General features: G+C 54.2%; 1 protein-coding gene across 5 annotated transcripts in view; it reads right to left on the reverse strand.

The window, feature by feature from the left end:
- CRAMP1 (cramped chromatin regulator 1) overlaps positions 1-17,993 on the reverse strand; it is a 59,316-nt gene that overhangs the window by 17,761 nt on the left and 23,562 nt on the right. For 3 of the 5 annotated variants that reach the window (XM_019713172.3, XM_088801353.1, XM_074322980.2), the window contains exons 5-10: positions 16,659-16,742; positions 13,265-13,313; positions 5,085-5,170; positions 4,538-4,661; positions 3,353-3,434; positions 1,728-2,870 (exon numbers count right to left, since the gene is read on the reverse strand). In XM_019713172.3, the coding sequence (XP_019568731.3) occupies positions 1,728-2,870; positions 3,353-3,434; positions 4,538-4,661; positions 5,085-5,170; positions 13,265-13,313; positions 16,659-16,742 (1,568 nt within the window). Of the gene's footprint in view, positions 1-1,727; positions 2,880-3,352; positions 3,435-4,537; positions 4,662-5,084; positions 5,171-13,264; positions 13,314-16,658; positions 16,743-17,993 lie in introns of all 5 variants that reach the window. The other 2 variants (XM_088801354.1, XM_088801355.1) reach the window with 2 other exon arrangements.

Genomic DNA, 17,993 nt, shown 5'->3' on the forward strand with positions numbered 1-17,993 from the left:
GGGATGTTGAGGTTGCTGACTGGGGACCCCACTTTGAGACCATGGCTCCGAGCCCCCTGCTTTGCATTCCCTGCAATAGTATTTCCAACCTGCTCCTCCGTCCTCTTCGTTGAGGAGAAGGCCACTACCTCAGCCAGGCTGCCTCCCGCCTCCTCGGGAGCCGGCCCAGGTCGGCATGTCTAGGCTACTGGACATGCTCGTGCCCTCGTCTCCTCTCCTGACTCCTCCGAAAGACAACCTTGAAAAAGTGCTTCCAACTCCTCATCTCTGCCCAGCCACCCCAGTATGGTGTGTGCCTGCCCATGTGTCACCTCCACACTGCTCACCCGCAGGCCTTGCCTTACCTTGTAGCGCGTGCAGCCAGTTCCCACCCACCCCTGCCAGAGCCACCTCTCACGAGGCACTGATTCACTTCTCCGCTGCTACTGAGCGCGTCTCCATGCGAGCACCGTGCAACGGCGAAGCCCGAAAAACGGAGAGGTGCCCAGCGCGAGACGCACACTGGAAACCAAGACGGAACAGTGAATGCAGACCAAGTGTGCCTGCCCAGGGAAAGCGGGAGTGTGGGGCGTGGCCTCAGGCACCCCTTGCACTTGGCTGTGAACTTGACTCAGCACTGAGGGCAGCACAGTGAGCCCGCAGTCGCAGCCTGTCCACGAGGCCTGGACCAGCTTCCTTAGCGGTTTCTTCTGGGACCTGTGACCTCCAGGCTTCTAAACACCACACGCACATGCACACACACACACACACACACACACACACACACACACCACACACTACATACATACACACACCACTCACACACACACACACTCCACTCACACACACCACACACACATGCCACTCACACACACACGCCACACACACACACACACCACACACACACACGCACACTACACACACCCATTTTGGGACCAACCTGCTTTGGACTCTGCTATCGTGTGTCCCGCAGAGCCTAGAAGACGTTCCTCCCATCAGCGGTACCTTCTGCCCATTTGCAGCTCTGCTAATCAGCCTCCCCCAGTGTGGGGGTCACAGGCCACGGCCTGCCCGGTGTGGCCTCCCCCTCACTGGGCCACCACTGCCACTCCCTGGGCTAAGGGACACCCACACACCCTGGAGCTCCTGAGGAGCCCCAGACCACTTCAACTAGCCCCTCCTGGACGGCTGCCCACGCTGCTCTGCACGGCACTGCCCCCACGGCAGCCCCACAGTGCAGACCACAGCCCGGCATCCCATCTGTCCCCTCCCAGCTCCACCACTCGCTCCATCGCGGCTGTACCAACACCGTCCTCCCAGGACAGCCGTTCTCAAGCGCGCACTCGCCCGTCATTCTCTGCGGACACCTGACAGTCCTGACACTTAGATATCTCAGCCTGATCTGCTCAGCTCCGGGCCGAGTCTGCCCCCTCGCCTGAGCACAACGTGCCGTCAGCCGGCACGCTCAGGGTCAGCAGAACCACTGAAGCCCAGAAAGGCCCACAGGAATGATCTGCTGGTCGCTGTCCTCTTTGGAGCCCTGTGTGAGCCCCACAGGACAGGGAGCCAGAGCCCCGACCCGCGCTCTGCGTAGCCCTGCTCAAGAGAACAAACATGGTCTGCGAGAGCCTCCGCCTCCCTGGTCACCAGGGTCCCTGCCTCCTGCCCGGCTGCAAGGAGCCTGTGGGACTTCTGGCCGACTGCCATGGGGCCGGGCCTATTTGCTGAGCCCAACGACGCTCACTCACCAGCCTGGGGTTGACCTCAGTGGAGATGAGCTTCAGGAGGCAGCCGAGGAGGCGCTGCTTGTGGAAGGCAGCGGGCGGGGAGCTGCCAGGGGCCTGGCCCTCGGGGCCCAGCACGGCCAGCCAATCGTACTCCAGCTGCAGCTTGCTCGGCTTGCCCATCATGAGGTAGACTTCGGCCAGCGTCAGGCTCTCGGAGGTCTGCAGGTTCCAGCCCTCCTCGCGGAGCTGCTGGGCCAGCCGGCTGGCGGGGACATCTTTCGGGGGCTTGGCGGCAGGCTGTCCCTGAGGCGGCGGGAGGTCCGAAGGGCTCGCCTTCTCCTGGGGCTCCTCTGCAGGAGCGTCTGCTGAGTCTTTAGTGCAAACATCTGGCTGGAGACCTGGCCTGGGCTGAGGCTCTGGGCCAGGCGGGCCGCGGACGGGAGATAAGGCCCTGGCACGGCCAAGGTCGGCTGCCTCGGCACTGCTGGGGGCACGCGTCTCTGGGGAGGCACACGCCAAGGGACGAGAGTCTGTGCAGCGGCACAGCTCGGGGATGATGAGGTCTTGGCAGGACTTCATGTAGCGGGGGAAGGGGTCCAGGAGGGAGATCTCGTCCTCCAGTTCCGGAAGCTGGCCACAGGCACACGTCATGGCCCCGGGCTCTTGGGCAGGGCCATCCCCACCCTCTGCAGGAGTGGCTGTAGGGGTCTTCTCAAGCTGTACCCCAGAGTCCTGGAGCCCGGGGGGAAGCCTGTCGGGAGCGTCGGGGCTGCTGAGGCTTGGGGTGGCCCCCTCCCCAGGGGCACTTTCAGGGGAACTTTCTCCGGAGCTCTGCGAAGCATCGGTGGAGGGAGGGGGCCGCCCCCCGACCTTGCCCTCGGTGACGCCCCTTGGGCACTTCACCTGGCCCCTGGCCGTGCCCTGGCCACTCTGGATGCCCAGGATCTGGGCTGGAGGCAGCGTGTGGGTGTCCTTGGTGCTCTGTTTGCACCGGCCGCCCTCCTGCCAGTGCACCGTGCAGAAAGCCTTGGAGTGTACCACCCGGGCCACCCCTGGGAGCGGGGTTAGGGTGCAGTTCTCTCCTGGGAACAGGTGCAGCGCCACCTTCTCCTGTAATGGCTCCACGAATGAATCCTGCAGCTGCCGCTCCGCAAGCGTCTTCCGCTGAAGGCACTGTCAAGGAAGCATGCGTAGGAGTGCCCGCCCCGGTCACCGCGGGGCCTTGGGGAAAGCGTGAGCCAGGCATTTCCTTCTTTGGGAACCTCACACCCCACACTCTCCCTCCTGGTTAGGGACTGGGCAGGGCTGGGAGCCAGCCACGTACAAGAACTGGGTCTGTCCTTGGTCATTTCGTTCAACCTGCTGGCAGGGATGCTTGGGCCACCCTCCATGGGCTAGAAGGCGGCCACTCACCACATGGAGGGCTGCTGTGACAGTTCTAACACTCTAAGGTCAGAAAGGGGGCACACACTCAAAACCCAGAGGATGAAGGGATGCAAGTTCTAGTTCAGGTTCGACACCATCTGACAGCACAGCTGTGACACCCACGGGGCCCCCGTGTAACCTGAGGACTGAGACGTGGGACCCCATTCCCCGGCAGCAGGTGCTGCAAAATTGGGGGGGCGGTGCTTAAGTAGGAAAGATACGATTCGTACTTCATGGAGCGCCCACTTCTGTTTCAAGAATTCGATGAGGCTGGAGACCTTCCGATGGAGCTCCACGATCATTCTACAGGAAACAGAGAGGAAGAGGGAAGCTGTCAGACAGGGAGGGAACCTCCTGAGGAGCCCCGGAGGCGGCCGGCAGCACGACGATGCTGTGAAGACTAATGACATCCGGAAGGGCACCAGGAGGGGCCAGGCCACTGAGTCCTTTTCTTAAAACTTAACCTTTTAAATTGAGATAACTGGTGACTCACATGCAGCTGCAAGACAAGACGAGACCTGTGTACCCTTTGCAGTGGAAGATGTCACCCCGGATGTGGACTTTGGCACCACCCACCATCTCAGTCTATTAAGAGCCTTCTGGGTTCTAGAAGGGGACGCTGGCCAGCCTCAATGAATCCCAAGGAAATAAAAAATACGCATGGGAGGAATGAAGCACTGACACATTACAACATGGCTGACCCTCAAAAACATGATGCGAGTGAGAGGTCACTGAGAAAGGACCACACAGTGCGCGGTTCTACTGACGTGTAATGTCCAGAACAGACACAGAAGGTAGATTCATGGCTGTCGGGGGCCAAGGACCAGGGCAGGGGAGTGGGGAGCGACTATTTAGCGGGTAGGAGGTTTCCTTTTAGGGTGACGAGAATGTTCTAGTACTAGAGGTGGTGGCTGCACAAGGCTGTGAAGGTACTCAATGTCCTGAAGTGTAAACTTTAAAATGGCCAATGGCTGATTCTCTACGTTCTGTGACTTTTACCTCAATCTAAAAAAAGACGTATAACTGGAAAATGGTCCATACCTACAGTGATGCCCTGCCCATAAACCAGACGCAAATCTTCAGGGAGATGGTGAGAGGAATGGAAAGGGGCTTAGGGGGCAAAGATGAGGAAAGGATTCTGCAGCATCAACCTGCCAGCCATGACGTCCTTCTACATCCCGCTCTCGACCTGAGACCCATGCCAGGTGTGTGTGCAGCTCGGTGCCTCCAGGCCCCCAAAATCTGAGGGCCCCAACGATGGTGCACCACCCCCACACCCTGCCCCCACGTAATTTTACAGCACTGGGTGAAATCTTCTCATCTAGGGGCCCTCGAGAGGACCTGAACACCGCCCTCTGGCCCCAACCCTCACAGCTGGCTCCCCCACAAATGCCCACGGCAGTTACCTGAGCCTGGGGTTCTGGGCAAGGCTCTGCACGCGAGCCCAGGCGTGATTGTTCCGCGGCTGCAGCTCCACGGGGACTCTCAGGGGCAGGCGCACTGGCTTCTGGTCCTCTTCATCACTCACGCCTGTGACAGGAAGGGGCCGTGAGAGCCTGGCAGAGACCGTCATGCAGAAGGCAAAGCATTCGGCCGGACAACTCAATGAGGAAGGAGCTGTGGGCTAAGGGCCCGGGAGGGAAAGCAGGGCTGGCGGAGAAGCCTGTGAGGACCTGTGCCGAGAGGAGCACCGGCACCCACAGGGCCAGAGCCACGACCAGGCAGCTCTAGACACGGCTGCCGCTTCGTCTGAATGCTGCTGTGGGTCCTGAGCTGACCTTGACTGAGTGGACACAGTGCAGTGACCAGGAGCTCTGGACCCAGACACCGCCCATGGGATTAGGCAGGCCCAGACGCAGAGCCACTAAGGCAGACATTTCTAGCTGGACCTGTCCATCGATGCATGGAGAACAGAACGCCTCCCGACCCCATCGCAGCCCACCTGCCACATACCGTCTGGGTCACAGAGCTTCTTCAGGGCTCGGCACATGGGTGCTTTGATCCGCAGGTTTCTCCCTTTGTAACGTACTGTGGTGGCCCTGGGAAAAGTTTGAAAGAAGTGCTGAGGTCTCTAACTGAACAGTCACTCCCCACCCAGTGCAGTGTGGAAGGGCCAGCGTGTCCAATACACACAGAGCTCAGAGCAGGCGAGGGCCCTGGCCGGACGCCCACCCTGGTCTCCGGAGCGCCTGCTCAGCCCATGACTCTGGACGCCCCACTCCTTTCCCGACCACACCTCACACTGCAAAGGGGACACCTGCCACTTACAGGAAACGTGCCCTGCCCTGCCCACCTGCCTAGTGACTGGTGTGGCACGAGCTGCTGTCCCCATCCCATGGAAAGCCCATGACAATGGAGCCGATGTCAGATGACACGCCCTTCTCTCGTCCTCCTTGGGGTTTCGTGAGAGCAGGTCTCAACCCGTCTGTAAATGACCTTTCAATCTAGCTCTAGGCGACGGCATCTCCACGTTAGTGACGTCCCCTGGTCCCTCTATAATCCCCACCATGGAGGCCTGGGGACCTGGAGCATGCAGCCAGCAGGCATGGGGCATCATGCGCTGTGCTCCCCCAAATGACCTGCAGGCAGGCCCAGAGTCAGCAGGGCCTGCCCCGAGTCTGGTGACACTCTGTCTGAACACTGCTGTGGCAGTAATTTATGTAACGTTAGAATTAAAGAAATACTACAAACGAGTACAAAAGCCACAAAAATAGGTCCTTCTGAAAAACATACTTGGGTTGCTTTGGAAATAATAAAGGTAGGTTGTTTTAAAAAATGGCAGTCAATTTAAGTGTGGGGAAGATAACTATTAAAGCCTAAGGGGGACCTAGAAACAGTCTGCAGTCCCAAGGCTCGTTCCACTTGAAAACGGGAAATTGTAAACAACGCGTCTTGGCTAGTGTGTCTGAGATAAAAACCACCCAGAACTCTGAGGATCGGCCCCCGTCAAAGAATAGGCCTTGGCCAGCCACCCTGGGGTTGGTGAACAAACGTAGGTTTATGTTTTGTGAAAGGTCCAAGGTCCCTGTATATTGTGTTTATGACTCTGTGCTTTAACTAACTTTTCAATTGACCAATTCCCAACCGTGATTCCAGGAAGACCCCAAGAAGCCAGCTCCCCCCGCCTTTTGACAATTCAGAGAGGGTAAGTCTGCATGAACAAGCACCACGCTCCACTGAGACCAAACGCTTGTCTTAGCCACCTGAACCCAAGGGACATTCAGGCTGCAACTATGGAGGTGTGACAGTAAATGACGCTTGAGCAGAGCTGAAGGGGAGGGAGCTGGGAGGAGCGTGTGGAAAGAGCAGTAATTAAGTACCGAGTGGATTCTTAAAGAACCTGCTCCAAAAAGGGCTCCGGGGACAAGTGCACTTTTCTGCCCATCAACATTTTTTGCTGCATCTGCCCCAAACAAAACAAAACAGCAGCAGGCGAGACGTAAAGAGCAGGTGGAGCTGTGTCATGTGGCACTTGTGTTTGTCATAATCACATTTTCCGTTAAACTGCTATTTTGTGACTTCCTTTTTTTTCTTTTTGAAGTAAAATTGAGCAGTCCCCTTTTTACGGCTAGATAAGCATTCTGAGATCACAATCCCTTCACTTTTCTCTCAAATGGAAGTGCTAGGAGCAGCCCGAAGCTGGAGTCTGCACAGGTAAAGAAAGTCTGGCTCAAGGGAGAAGGCCTCTCAGGCCTGGCCTTGGTCTCAGGTCAGGGTCCGAAAGCCCACACCAGCGAGACTGACAGGCCAGGGCTTCCTCAGGCATAGGGGTTTAAGAGCACTATCTGCAGAAGAATCACAGCTTGATCTCTGATGGAATGTAACACAGAGGGTTCTATCTGAACCCCTGCACTGAGTGTCACTTTGATAAAACAGGCAACAGAGCAATCCCTGTATGTGTATGGAGGCCTGGCTTTCCTGAGAGATTTATTTTCTTTTCTGCAGTTATTTGATACATCTGATAATAATGCTGCTGGGCTGTGACCAATGTAATAAGATTTAATTTTAGAGCTTTTCGCAATTCATTTAGTCCTTTATCTCATTCTACAATTTTATAACAAAAGGAGATTCACAGTTCATTGAAGGTCTACACGAGAAGCGTGGACAGGAAGTTGGTTAAATACCAATGCTTTTTGGTCTTAAATCAAGGCACCGTACTTATTTCCCCCCATCTCTGTTTCACCTTTACAGGCTTTTTGCTTTGTTCTTAAACACTAATGCCTGTTGGTGAAAGAATGGACCCATTAATCAGTGGGAGAGAATTGAAAGTCCGGAAATAAAACTACACAGTACAGTCAGTTGACCTTAGATGCAAAAGCTGCTGATAGAGGAAGGATGGTCCTTTCAGCAGGTGAGGCTAAAACAACTGTACCCCCGTGGGCCAAAAAAAAAAACACCTCGGTATGAACTTCACATCACATATAATAATTAATCCCAAATAGATGATGGATTTCAACGTCAAGCCATAAAACGTTTAGAAGGAAACAGGAGAATATCTTGGTGACCTTGGATTAGGCAAAGGGTTTTTAGATACAGCACTAAAAGCAGAAAACATAAAAGAAAAAGATGCCAAATTGGACTTCATCAAAGCTAAACACTTCTGCACCGTAAAGAGCATGACAAGTCCCAGACTGGGAGAAATATTTGCAAATCACCTATGTGACACGAGACTTGTGTCTAGAATATATAAAGAACTCTCTAAACTCAAAAATAAGAAAACGGGCACCAGATTTGAACAGCCACCCCACCAGAGACAATATATAAATGGTAAATAAGCACAAAGGTGCTTAACATCATTAGCCATCAGGGAAATGCAAACCCAAACCACTACGAGATATCGCCTCACACCCACTAGGATGGTTCAAAAGAACAAACCACTTGGTAACACCGAGTGTGGGGAGTGACTGGAGCTCTCCCTGGAAAGCAGTTTGGCAGTTCCTTATAGTTAGGCACTATCTCCTACCTTGGAGGTATGTGCAGGAGGTGACTCTCTTTAACAGCCCTTGTCCCTCTCTGGCGGATGGTAACAGACCACGGAAGAGCTACACGGGGGACCTTACTCCACAGGAAAAGGCCTGAACGGACCCACGCAGCCACGTGGATGGATCTGCGAGTGTAGACTGCAGAGTGGGAGATGCCGGCCTTAGAAAACCACACGGGTATCATCCTGTTCACATAACATTCTGGGAAAGGCAGAACTAAGGGACAGAGAGCAGCTCAGTGGTTGCTGGGGCCCCGGGGGGCAGGGGATGACCCCAGTGGGGACACACGAGGGAAGCTGGGGGTGACGGATCTGAGCTGTACCTTGGTCGTGGTGGTACACAACTCCATGCATTTGTAAAAACTCACAACTGTAAGTGAAAGAAGCTGCTCTAAAAAGGCTACCTGCTGTATGATTCCAACTCCATGACCTCTGGAATAGGCAACTATGGAGACACTACAGATCAGAGGTTGCCAGGCCTTAGGGAGAAGGATAAATCAGGAACATGGGATTTCTAGGGCAGTGAAACTACCGTGTTTCCCTAAAAATAAGACCGGGTCTTATATTAACTTTTGCTCCAAAAGATGCATTAGGGCTTATGTTTCAGGGGATGTCATCCTGAAAAATCATGGTAGGGTTTATTTTCATGTGAGGTCTTATTTTCAGGGAAACATGGTACCCTTCAGATCCTATAACGGTGGATACAGGACACTGTGCATTTGTCAAAACACATGGAATGTACAACTCCAAGAGTGGACCCTAATTAAACCATGGACTTTAGTTACTAATAATGCATCGATACCGTTCACCAATTCTAACAGGATGTACCATTGAATACAGGATGCTCGTAATGAGAAGAATGTGTGCAGACGAAGGGGGTACATGGGAAACCTCTGTACTCACGTCTCAGTTTTCCTGTAAACCTAGAATGGCTCTCAAAAATCAAGTTTGTTTTTAAAAAAATTATGGAACTATAAGCAAAACACAAGAGTATATAAATTATTAGAAATTAAAAAATGGATGCTGTACACCCTCCCTTGCCCCACACGGAACTTTCACCCAAAACAAGGGGCTCTCCTGCTGCCCCAGGACTGCCAAGCTCCTCAGATCCCCACACTTCCTGCAGAGGGGTCTGGCCCGACTCTCCTGGCTCCACTCCTCGCCCCACCCCCACCCACTCTCCAGCCACCTCAGTCCCGTGGCTCCTTTCTCACCTTGCACCTTCCATTCCTTTGGCCTGGGCCCCCACTGCCCCTCTGTGCCACCCAGTTCACCTTTAAGACCTGATCCTAAACGCCATCACCTCCAAAAGGCCTTCCCTGGGCATTCGATGTGTAGGCTTCCTGCATCCTGGCAGTTTCATGATTATTCATCATAGGTTATTATGCACGTGTCACACACACACACAAATGATCTCTGTTCTATGAACATCGTTAGCTGCCCTGCCCTGGCTCTGGCACACATGGGCACTCAGATCCTTCTAGAACTTATGAATGAACATGCCACGCAGCAGGCTTTCAGACCTCTCTATGGCTACAGACAGAAATCTTTTCAATGAGCTGGCACGGAACCTCATGCTGTTTCAAACCTTTTCTTGGGTGTCTCAGCACCTGAGAGACAACAAAGTACCAGCTATGGCACCCAGGCCCAGAGCAGCCGGGTGAGCAGGTCAGGACCCTCAGAGCTTAAGGCGCCTGTGACGGGGTTCCTCACAGCTGGCTCACTGCACGTCCATCCAGGGCGGCGCTGTGGTGACCCATTGGCTGAAATCCTTGTTGACAGGAGCAAACGCCCCGTGGGCACTGCCTGAGCGGCTTCTGCTTCCTTCACCACCTCTCTGTTTTTCTTTCCCACTATGCACTGCACGAGGGCCATGTGAGCTACCTTGAAACTGGCCTCTACGCAAAAAGAGCGTCTCATTTTCTTCACTTCTACTGGGACATGCAGACGAAGGGTGTGCAGGTGGCCACTGTGCTATCCTAGCAACTTCACTGATGTTGGAACTTTTTCATAACATTTTCTGAAAGATTAAAAAAGCGGCCATATTGCCTCTTAGATGCAGAAGGGTTTGGAATGACACTCTTCTGTCACAGCGGAGGAAGGAGCTGGTGGCACCTGGCATCAATGTGCTTCTCTGCCAGAGGGTTCCTGGGACTCGGACTGAGCAAAGTGCAGGGCCTGGCCCGACACACCAGGCTGGGGATTAGGGACAGACGCGTACAGAGGTACAGCCTGGTGAAGAGCCTGCCAGGCAAACACCCGTGGCAGCAGGGGGAGCGCGGTGCTGAGTCACACACGAAGGGCACGTGACATCCAGATTTTGCTGTGTCAGGGGGGGTCGGGGTGGGGGGTGTCGGAGCTCACAGCCAAGGGCTGAGCAGGACCTTGTCACCTAGGGAGGGGCCGCAGTCGGAAGGAAAGCCATGTCACTCAGTAGCACTCCTGCGCCCCCACGTCGGACACTGTCACAGGGCATGGAAGAAGGGGCAGGAGAGAAGCAGAGGGTGACGGGCCCTCTGCTGGACACTCCTGGAGCCCAGGCCTCTCTGGGCTCTGCCGCAGCAGCTCCTGCTGGCCCTGACCCCTGTGGTCTCCGGGCCACCCTGAGGGACTGACCCCCCTCACCCCACAACCCTCCAAAGGCTCTCAGAGGGTTTTGCCACCACACAGCAACAGCGTCCACTCACGACACGACCCAACCAAGGCCTAAAAGGCACATGTGGGATATTTTTGTTGCCAGAAATACAGGTAAATGCATTTTTATAAATATATCCCCACAGAGAAAACTTGGCCACGGCAGTTTCAAACTAATAAAAAGAACTCTTTCCCCAATAGGGAATTTCTCTCCTCTGATCAAATAAAAGTATATTCCTGTTAATTATTCAAATAAAAAAAAATACGTATGGAGCACAAAGTGGCCCGCCTGTGTACCCATCACCCCAAGAGAACCCTGGTATGAGGTGGGGGTTATGAATCTAGATGCCCCAGAGGCCACGTGGCCACACAAGCAGCTGCTCGGCCTTGATTCTGGAAACGAGAATGGGACCTTCTGCCCAGAGCCGGATCGTCACCTGGCGACCCCGTTGCGAGGGCAGGCACTGCTGTCATGGGCAGCCTCACACCAACGGCTCGCCCTGATCTAATTATTTCCCGGAAGTGGGACTGCCGGGCCAGCGGGGGCGCACACTTATGGGTGCGTTGACTTACAACCTCAGTCTGTTCCTGCTGTTTGCAAACACAACCAGCTACGATGCTGAGACCTCTCCATCCAGGCGTGAAACGTGATACTCTTTCAATTTGCCTTTCTTCTTACTCTAAGCCCAAAGCAGTGGGTGGCGCAAGGGAGGCTTCTGTGAAGGACGGGGGTGTAACATGTGTTCTGGTTCCTGATCTGGGTGGCACCTCTTTGAGACAACTCCTGGAGCTGTGCACTGAGGGTCTACGAGTTTTCCTGCACGTTTGTTACATTTTAATGCTCAAAGAAACTGCACTGTGATGTTGATTGCAACGGCACATGTCTGTCAATTAATTGAAGGGGAGCAGACATCTTTACGGTGCCACGTACGTCCATGCCATCCATCTGGCTTATCACCATTGGCATCGACCTGGATCTGGCTGAGGCTGAGGTCGTGTCTGTCAGGTATCTCCACTCTATGCTCCTCCCCGCTCCTAAATGGTTTTAAGTCACAGGAGCACAGCACACTTCAGGGAGGGAAGCTACGTGACCTTCCCTAGGGCGGAGTATCTGCATACATTATGTGGAATTCTGCATGGGAGATTTGTATCTTGTCCCTCATTTATTTTTTTACTCAATCATTGATTTTATCAGTATGGACTGAGGGAAATTTGTTTTAGTATTTTACCAAGTAAGGATTCAAAGCACATACGTGCTGCAGACGCTCCTCCTGAATCCCTGCAGCACCTCAGCTCAGCTTCACTGAGGTGGCTCCTTGCAGAGACTGAGCAGTCTCAGCTCTGCTCCTGGGTTTATCGGTACCTTCAGACTTTCACCTCAGAGCCTTGGGGCTCCCCAGTCTCCAGCAGCCCCTCAAACTGTCCCTCTAGCCATTTTCAGACTTAGCACAACAAGCCTTCCCACCTCTCCGATCAGGCAGGAGGCGTCAGGCCTGGAGGTCCCTCTAGACATAAAGGGGAGACTCCCACACACCCTCCCCTTTGTGCTCTTGCAAAAAAAAAAAAAAATTACGACAAAGCCAAGCAAACTCACTGCTTTTCCATCAAACCAACCCGCAAACGCCCTTGAGCACCAAGCAGAAAGCCAGGGACACCCGCTCACCCAACAAATCCAGGGCAACTGAAATAAAAGGCGGGGTGAGATTTGCCTCCAAAACCGCAGCACAGGGGTTCCTGAGATGTGCCAACACTGCCTGAGTCGCCCAGATCCCGGAGCAAACACAGCTTCCACCTGACAAGCGCAGGGCAGGTGTGCGGGTGGAGAAGGAAGACGGGACACTGAAGCTGCAGCAGGCGAGCGGGGTGTGGGGGTGACAAACGGCCATGGCCAAGTCGCTTCCTACTTGCCTTGGACCATACCCCACACCCCTCCGGGAGGACCCCTTTGCTCAATAATACCAGTTTTTAATTTGAAGGCCACCTGCATGCCTGGGCACTTGGGGTGCAATCGCTGTTTTCTCGCACAGCTCTGACAGTTTAGTCACTACCAGGCCTGGGTCCAAGCAGGTGGCAGCTCACAGATCTAAAACCTCAAGAATCCGACACCGGCACCTGTAGGAGCAGGCGCTGGGCTGGAGCCAGGGCAGAAGCGCGCACAGCCAGCCCCACCTTGCAGGAGCTCACACCTGAGCGGCGGCTCGTAGGCTGTCCCACCCCAGGCTGAGGGACACAAGCAGGGGTGCCAGGAAGGCAATGTCCCGGGGATGCCGCAGAGGCCAGTGAAGACTGTTCTAGGCGACAGCTCGACCTACGGGACAGCTGGACCGGGACCAGCAGGGGTCTTGGGTGGTGGTGGGGGGTCCATCTGAGACACGGAGTGGAGAGGTGTGGGCGAGAGCACAGAAGCTCTGGTGGGGTGAGGGCAGGGACAGGTCGGTCTTTCCAGGTCTGTACCTCAGAGAACAGTGCAAATGCCCGACAGGCGCAGATGGCGTCTCACAGCACAGCTCCCACTTACCCGACCTGAATGAGCTCATTCAACTTCGTGGCGTTCTTCTCATCCATACCTGTCAACGGAAAAAGAAACAGACGTGACCTTGAAGCACTTAGGAGCAAAACTGGTAGATTCCCATAGAGTCACCTTCAATGGAGAGTCAAAACGCTTTACAGAATAGCTCAATTCTCCCGGAATAAAACCCCTACGTTAGCTGCAGCCCCTTCCCCAAAGTCAAAACAAGGTGCCACCGTACTGAGGGCGCAGTCCCCACTGCACATGCTCTGCACCCATGCAGACTTTCTCAGAGGGACCACTGCTGCCTCCCAACTCCTTCCCAGGCCCCTGGCTCCGCGGAACCTCCCCAACGCGTCCCCGACCGCCTAGTTCAGAGGCGCCTTCCCCAGGGTGACCACTGTCCTGTGCACACTTCCGATGGGCTCTTGTGCTACCTGCCGGCCTGCCTTAGTCCGCTTCTGAGTGCTGTCTTCGAGAAGTGTGAGAAAACAAGAAGAGTAACCAGGGAATGGGGCAATCTAGGTGGTGGGTGCTTGGGTAAAATTCTTTGACCACTTCTATGTATTTTGGTGGGGAAAAAACCCGCAATAAACCACAAACACATAGCCAGACCGAAAACCAAAGACAAGGACAAAACCTTAAAAACAGCCAGAGACAAACAATGCATCCCCTGTCGAGGAACAAGGACACAGCTGGCCGGTGAACTGTGCCCAGAAACAGTGCAGGCCAGATCCAGTGAAACTCTTTAAAGTGATAAAAGGAGAAAACCATCAGATCACACTCCTACACGCAGCAAAAATAAGAATGAAAAGTAAAGAAAGACGTTTCAGATAAATACTAACTACAAGAATTCATGGCCACCACAACTGTATGACAAGAAAGACAGTTCTACAGGCTGAAGGGAAACGGTTCCAGATAGAAGCAGATCTTTAGGAAAGAAGACATAGCCCCGGAGAGGGCGAGTGAACAGACTTGCTCATGAATCAAGTTTACGTGCAGCCCGGCCCTCAGACAGGCAGGCAGTCAGATGAGCACACATGAGTGCCAGCAGCAGCTGTGAGGCTGCAGGAAGGGAAGGTCTGCAGTGCTGGAGTGTGTGACACAGAGGCCCAGCCTCCATGGAGGTTTGTGGGTGTTCGAGCTGAGATTCAAGGGAAAGCAGGAGTTCACAGGCAAGGGAAGGGAAGGGTCTATGGGACCACCACAACTTTGGGGTTGGAGATACCACCACATGGGGCACTGTCTAAGGAACCACCTTTGAAGAAGAGCTGTCGGAACAAAGTGGTGAGACCTGCAGGGAGCTGAGTGTTCCCCTTCACCCCGACCCCACACCGGTGCGATGGCCGACAGAGTAAGCATGGGGTATAAGAATCAGGCCTGGGGAGCGTGGAATCTTGTCACGTAATAGCCGAGGAGGCCTGAAGTCATTTGTTTTTCATCCAAATGGAGTGTTGTCGTCCCTTTTTCAAACGGGGACAATGCCAGCTCACGTAGCTGCTATGATGCTTGACACAAGGTAATGTGTGTGTCCAAGTCCCTGGATTAACAACAGAGACTCAAAGTCTACTGTTAGGATGTGCATATGTCTGAAGGCCTCAGTTAGAAAAAGGTGGTAAAGGAAAGCAAGCTCTGACCTCCTGAACGCTGACACATTTTCTGAACAGCCTGGAAAGGGCTATCAGTGAGCAGACATGAGAGGCTACCGTGTGCGGGGCATTGTGCAGAGGCCACACGTTAAAGCACGTCCTCTGAAAATATTCACGAAACGACACAACAGTATCCCAGCACATGGATCAGAGCAGGGGCTCAGTGGGGGAAGCCCCACCGGGCTGTGTGTGTGTCTGCGCATGTGAATGTGTGTGAGTGTGACACGCAGCTAGGCCGAGAGGGACAACCAGGCACCGGCGGCAGGATGGAGGCAGCGAGCTTCCTGGTAGGAAGGTGCACTGAAGCCCAAGTGCAGAGGCCCCTTGGGTCAGGGGCCAGGTGATAGATACCCTGGGGGCAGAAGGAAGCCGTCCATCCAAGGTCATGGATCCCACCGGAGGATGAGGCCAAAGACTCCCGTGGAGCCAGAGACGGGCTGGCAGGCTCCGGCTGAGCAGCTCAGATGTGGCAGGGACGGAGAAGGGGCCACAGCAGCATCATAAAGGAGGCGGTGCCCAACACGCTGCCGTGACCAGAAGCATTTTAGAGCGAGGACAGAGAGGAAGAGAGAGGAAGAAGCAGAGATCAGAGGGAGGTGGGGCCCAAGAGGCCCCCACAACAGATCATTTAAAGCGGGAGCTGAGGGGACTTACAAAAAGTCCTCAGACTCTGGGAGGATGGGGCGGGGAGGGCAGGGAAGTAAGACGCCTTCCTATTCGGAGCCCCGTAGGCTTTCTTGCCTGTTTCAGGAGAGGGGAGGTCACACAGGCCAGGCAAGCCATCAGTGTGTCCATCCTCCCCGCCTTCTGCTTTTTCCACACCCCCAGCCAGCTGCCCATTCAACTGTGACATATAAGTGACTCGCAAGATGATGGCTTATGGTCATCGCATATGATTTCCTTTAACCTTTAGAGTCGCCCTGTGGGTGTGTGCTCTTCTAACCCATGTGATGGCAGACAAGCGACACCTGCAGAGGCAAAAGTGTTCCCACATGTCTGTGGTCACACGGGGAGGCAAGCTAGGGATGCGAGGCCCTGGGCACGGGGGCCCTGGGAAGGCCAGAGTGCCTTCTACATCTAAAGGGGATCTAGTCACAACAACATGGTCAGAACAAGGCAAAGGGACAGACCTGGACCCTTCAGAGTACCAGTGTCATGAACACCCAAAAAGTGGAGGCTATTCTAGGTCAACAGACTCAAGGGACAGCACAGCTACGAGCAGGGTATGTCCTCAACAAGGCGCCCGACAGACGTGCTGGGATGTGCTGGGACATCTGAATATGGGCAGGATATTCGGGAAGCCTGACATCCCTGCCTCATAAACGTGAAGTGTGCTGGGTGTGACAACAGGATCGTGGGTATGCAGGAAAATGTCCTTGTTCTCAGGTGACAGACGCTGAGGGATGTCGGGGTGTGCTAGGATGTCTGCAATTTACAAACGGCCGAGCAGGAAAAAAGTAAGTGTGTGGCCGCGGCGAGGGAGGGGGAGGGTACACACAGAAACACGGCCGACGTCACCGACCGGGAAACCTACGTGCAGGTATGGGGGGGTCATTACATTCTCCTTCAGTTTTCCTGTACATGAAAAGGTTTTCCAGACGGAAGTTGGAGGAAAAACAAATGCCCCTGGGACCAAAGACCCCACAGAGCCAGGACGGCAGGCCCTGCCAGAAGGAACCCCAAGCGCGCGTGGAAAGCCGCGTCACTTTGAAGCCAGCGGTGGGGCCAGGGCAGCATCAGCGGCTTGTACTCACAGCCCCCGATCTTCTTACGCAGCTCGCCGTAGCATATAAGACCGTACAGCTCCTGGGAGGACTTCTTCAGCCCACGCGAGAACACTGAAAGACAAGAAATGACAGGCTTTAGGAGGGAAGATGCACGAGCCAGCTCGTGCGCACGAGCACGGCACTGGCAGAACATTTAGTGCTGCTGAGTTCTCGGCCCTGATCACCGTGCCTCGGTTCCAGATATTAACATCAGGGAAGAGGTGGGAAGAGTATACAGGAAGATGGCGCTGTTTTTACAATTTTCAAAATAAAAAGTTAAACGAGAAAAAAGGGGGTGGGTTAGAAAATGCATCCTAACAGGCAGATCAACATCCCCTGGGAGGAGAAAACGGGACCTCTAGCACAGCTGGCTCCCATGGAGGCAGAAGAGGTGGGAAGCGACCGTCACTGAATCTGTCATCCACCTCTCTCTGCACCGCAGAATCTGCCTGAGTCCCATGTGAGGTGGGCAGCCCTGGAACCAGGAAAGCTGACCTGTCGCACCTCCTCTGACCAGCAATGTACACGCCCCGGGCCTGGGGCCAGACCAGAGAGGAACCATGGCTCGAAAGCTCGAGACTGGCGATACCCGCTCTCCCTCATTCCCTAGTAAGAGGCCTGGGTTATATCTGGGAAGCAACACGTACGAGTAAGGCAGCACATGTCCCAGCCCACCCCGCAGCGAGGCGTGGCCACACCACTAAGTCCTGGCCTTCGAGTGAGCAGTGTTGTGGGAAACTCCTTAGAAGACTGATTTAAGCAGAAATGGGCCCCATTTTGCTCGCCTACCCCTTTTTCCTTCAGAGCTGCTGTCTTGGTCACAGCGAGGCGCTAAGGATAGCAAAGCAGAAAGACGGAAGAACCTGGTGCCCATCCTGGACCATTTACTGCAGGCGTCTCTGACATGGGAGAATACATTCTTATACGCTTAAGCCATTGCTATTTTGAATGGTTTTTGTATTCTGTGGAGCCAAACCTAATCCTGAGGAAGGTCGGCTACAGCACCACCTGGGCACCTTTCAGATCATCTCACAAAGCACCGACCAATGTCATTTGTCCCTCACCCTCACAACTGTCTGTCCTCAGAGACCCTTCAAAGTCCTCCTATTCAGCTGTGTGTGATTATAACAACAAGAAATGAAAAAATGATCTATATTAGCAAATGGAGAATGTTTTAAGTAAGTGATCTAAAACAAGGAATGAGAACTTGGACAGGCTGCCAGCATCACTCACCAACCGCTCCTGAAGGTTCTCCTGAAAGAAAGACCGCAGATCTCATCGACTCTCACAGGGGCCCACCACTCAGGCCACTTTAAGATCCAC

This window comes from Rhinolophus sinicus, chromosome 10 (assembly GCF_057876585.1).
Source record: "Rhinolophus sinicus isolate RSI-liver-muscle chromosome 10, RSI-T2T, whole genome shotgun sequence".
In the NCBI taxonomy this organism is placed as follows: Eukaryota; Metazoa; Chordata; class Mammalia; order Chiroptera; family Rhinolophidae; genus Rhinolophus; species Rhinolophus sinicus.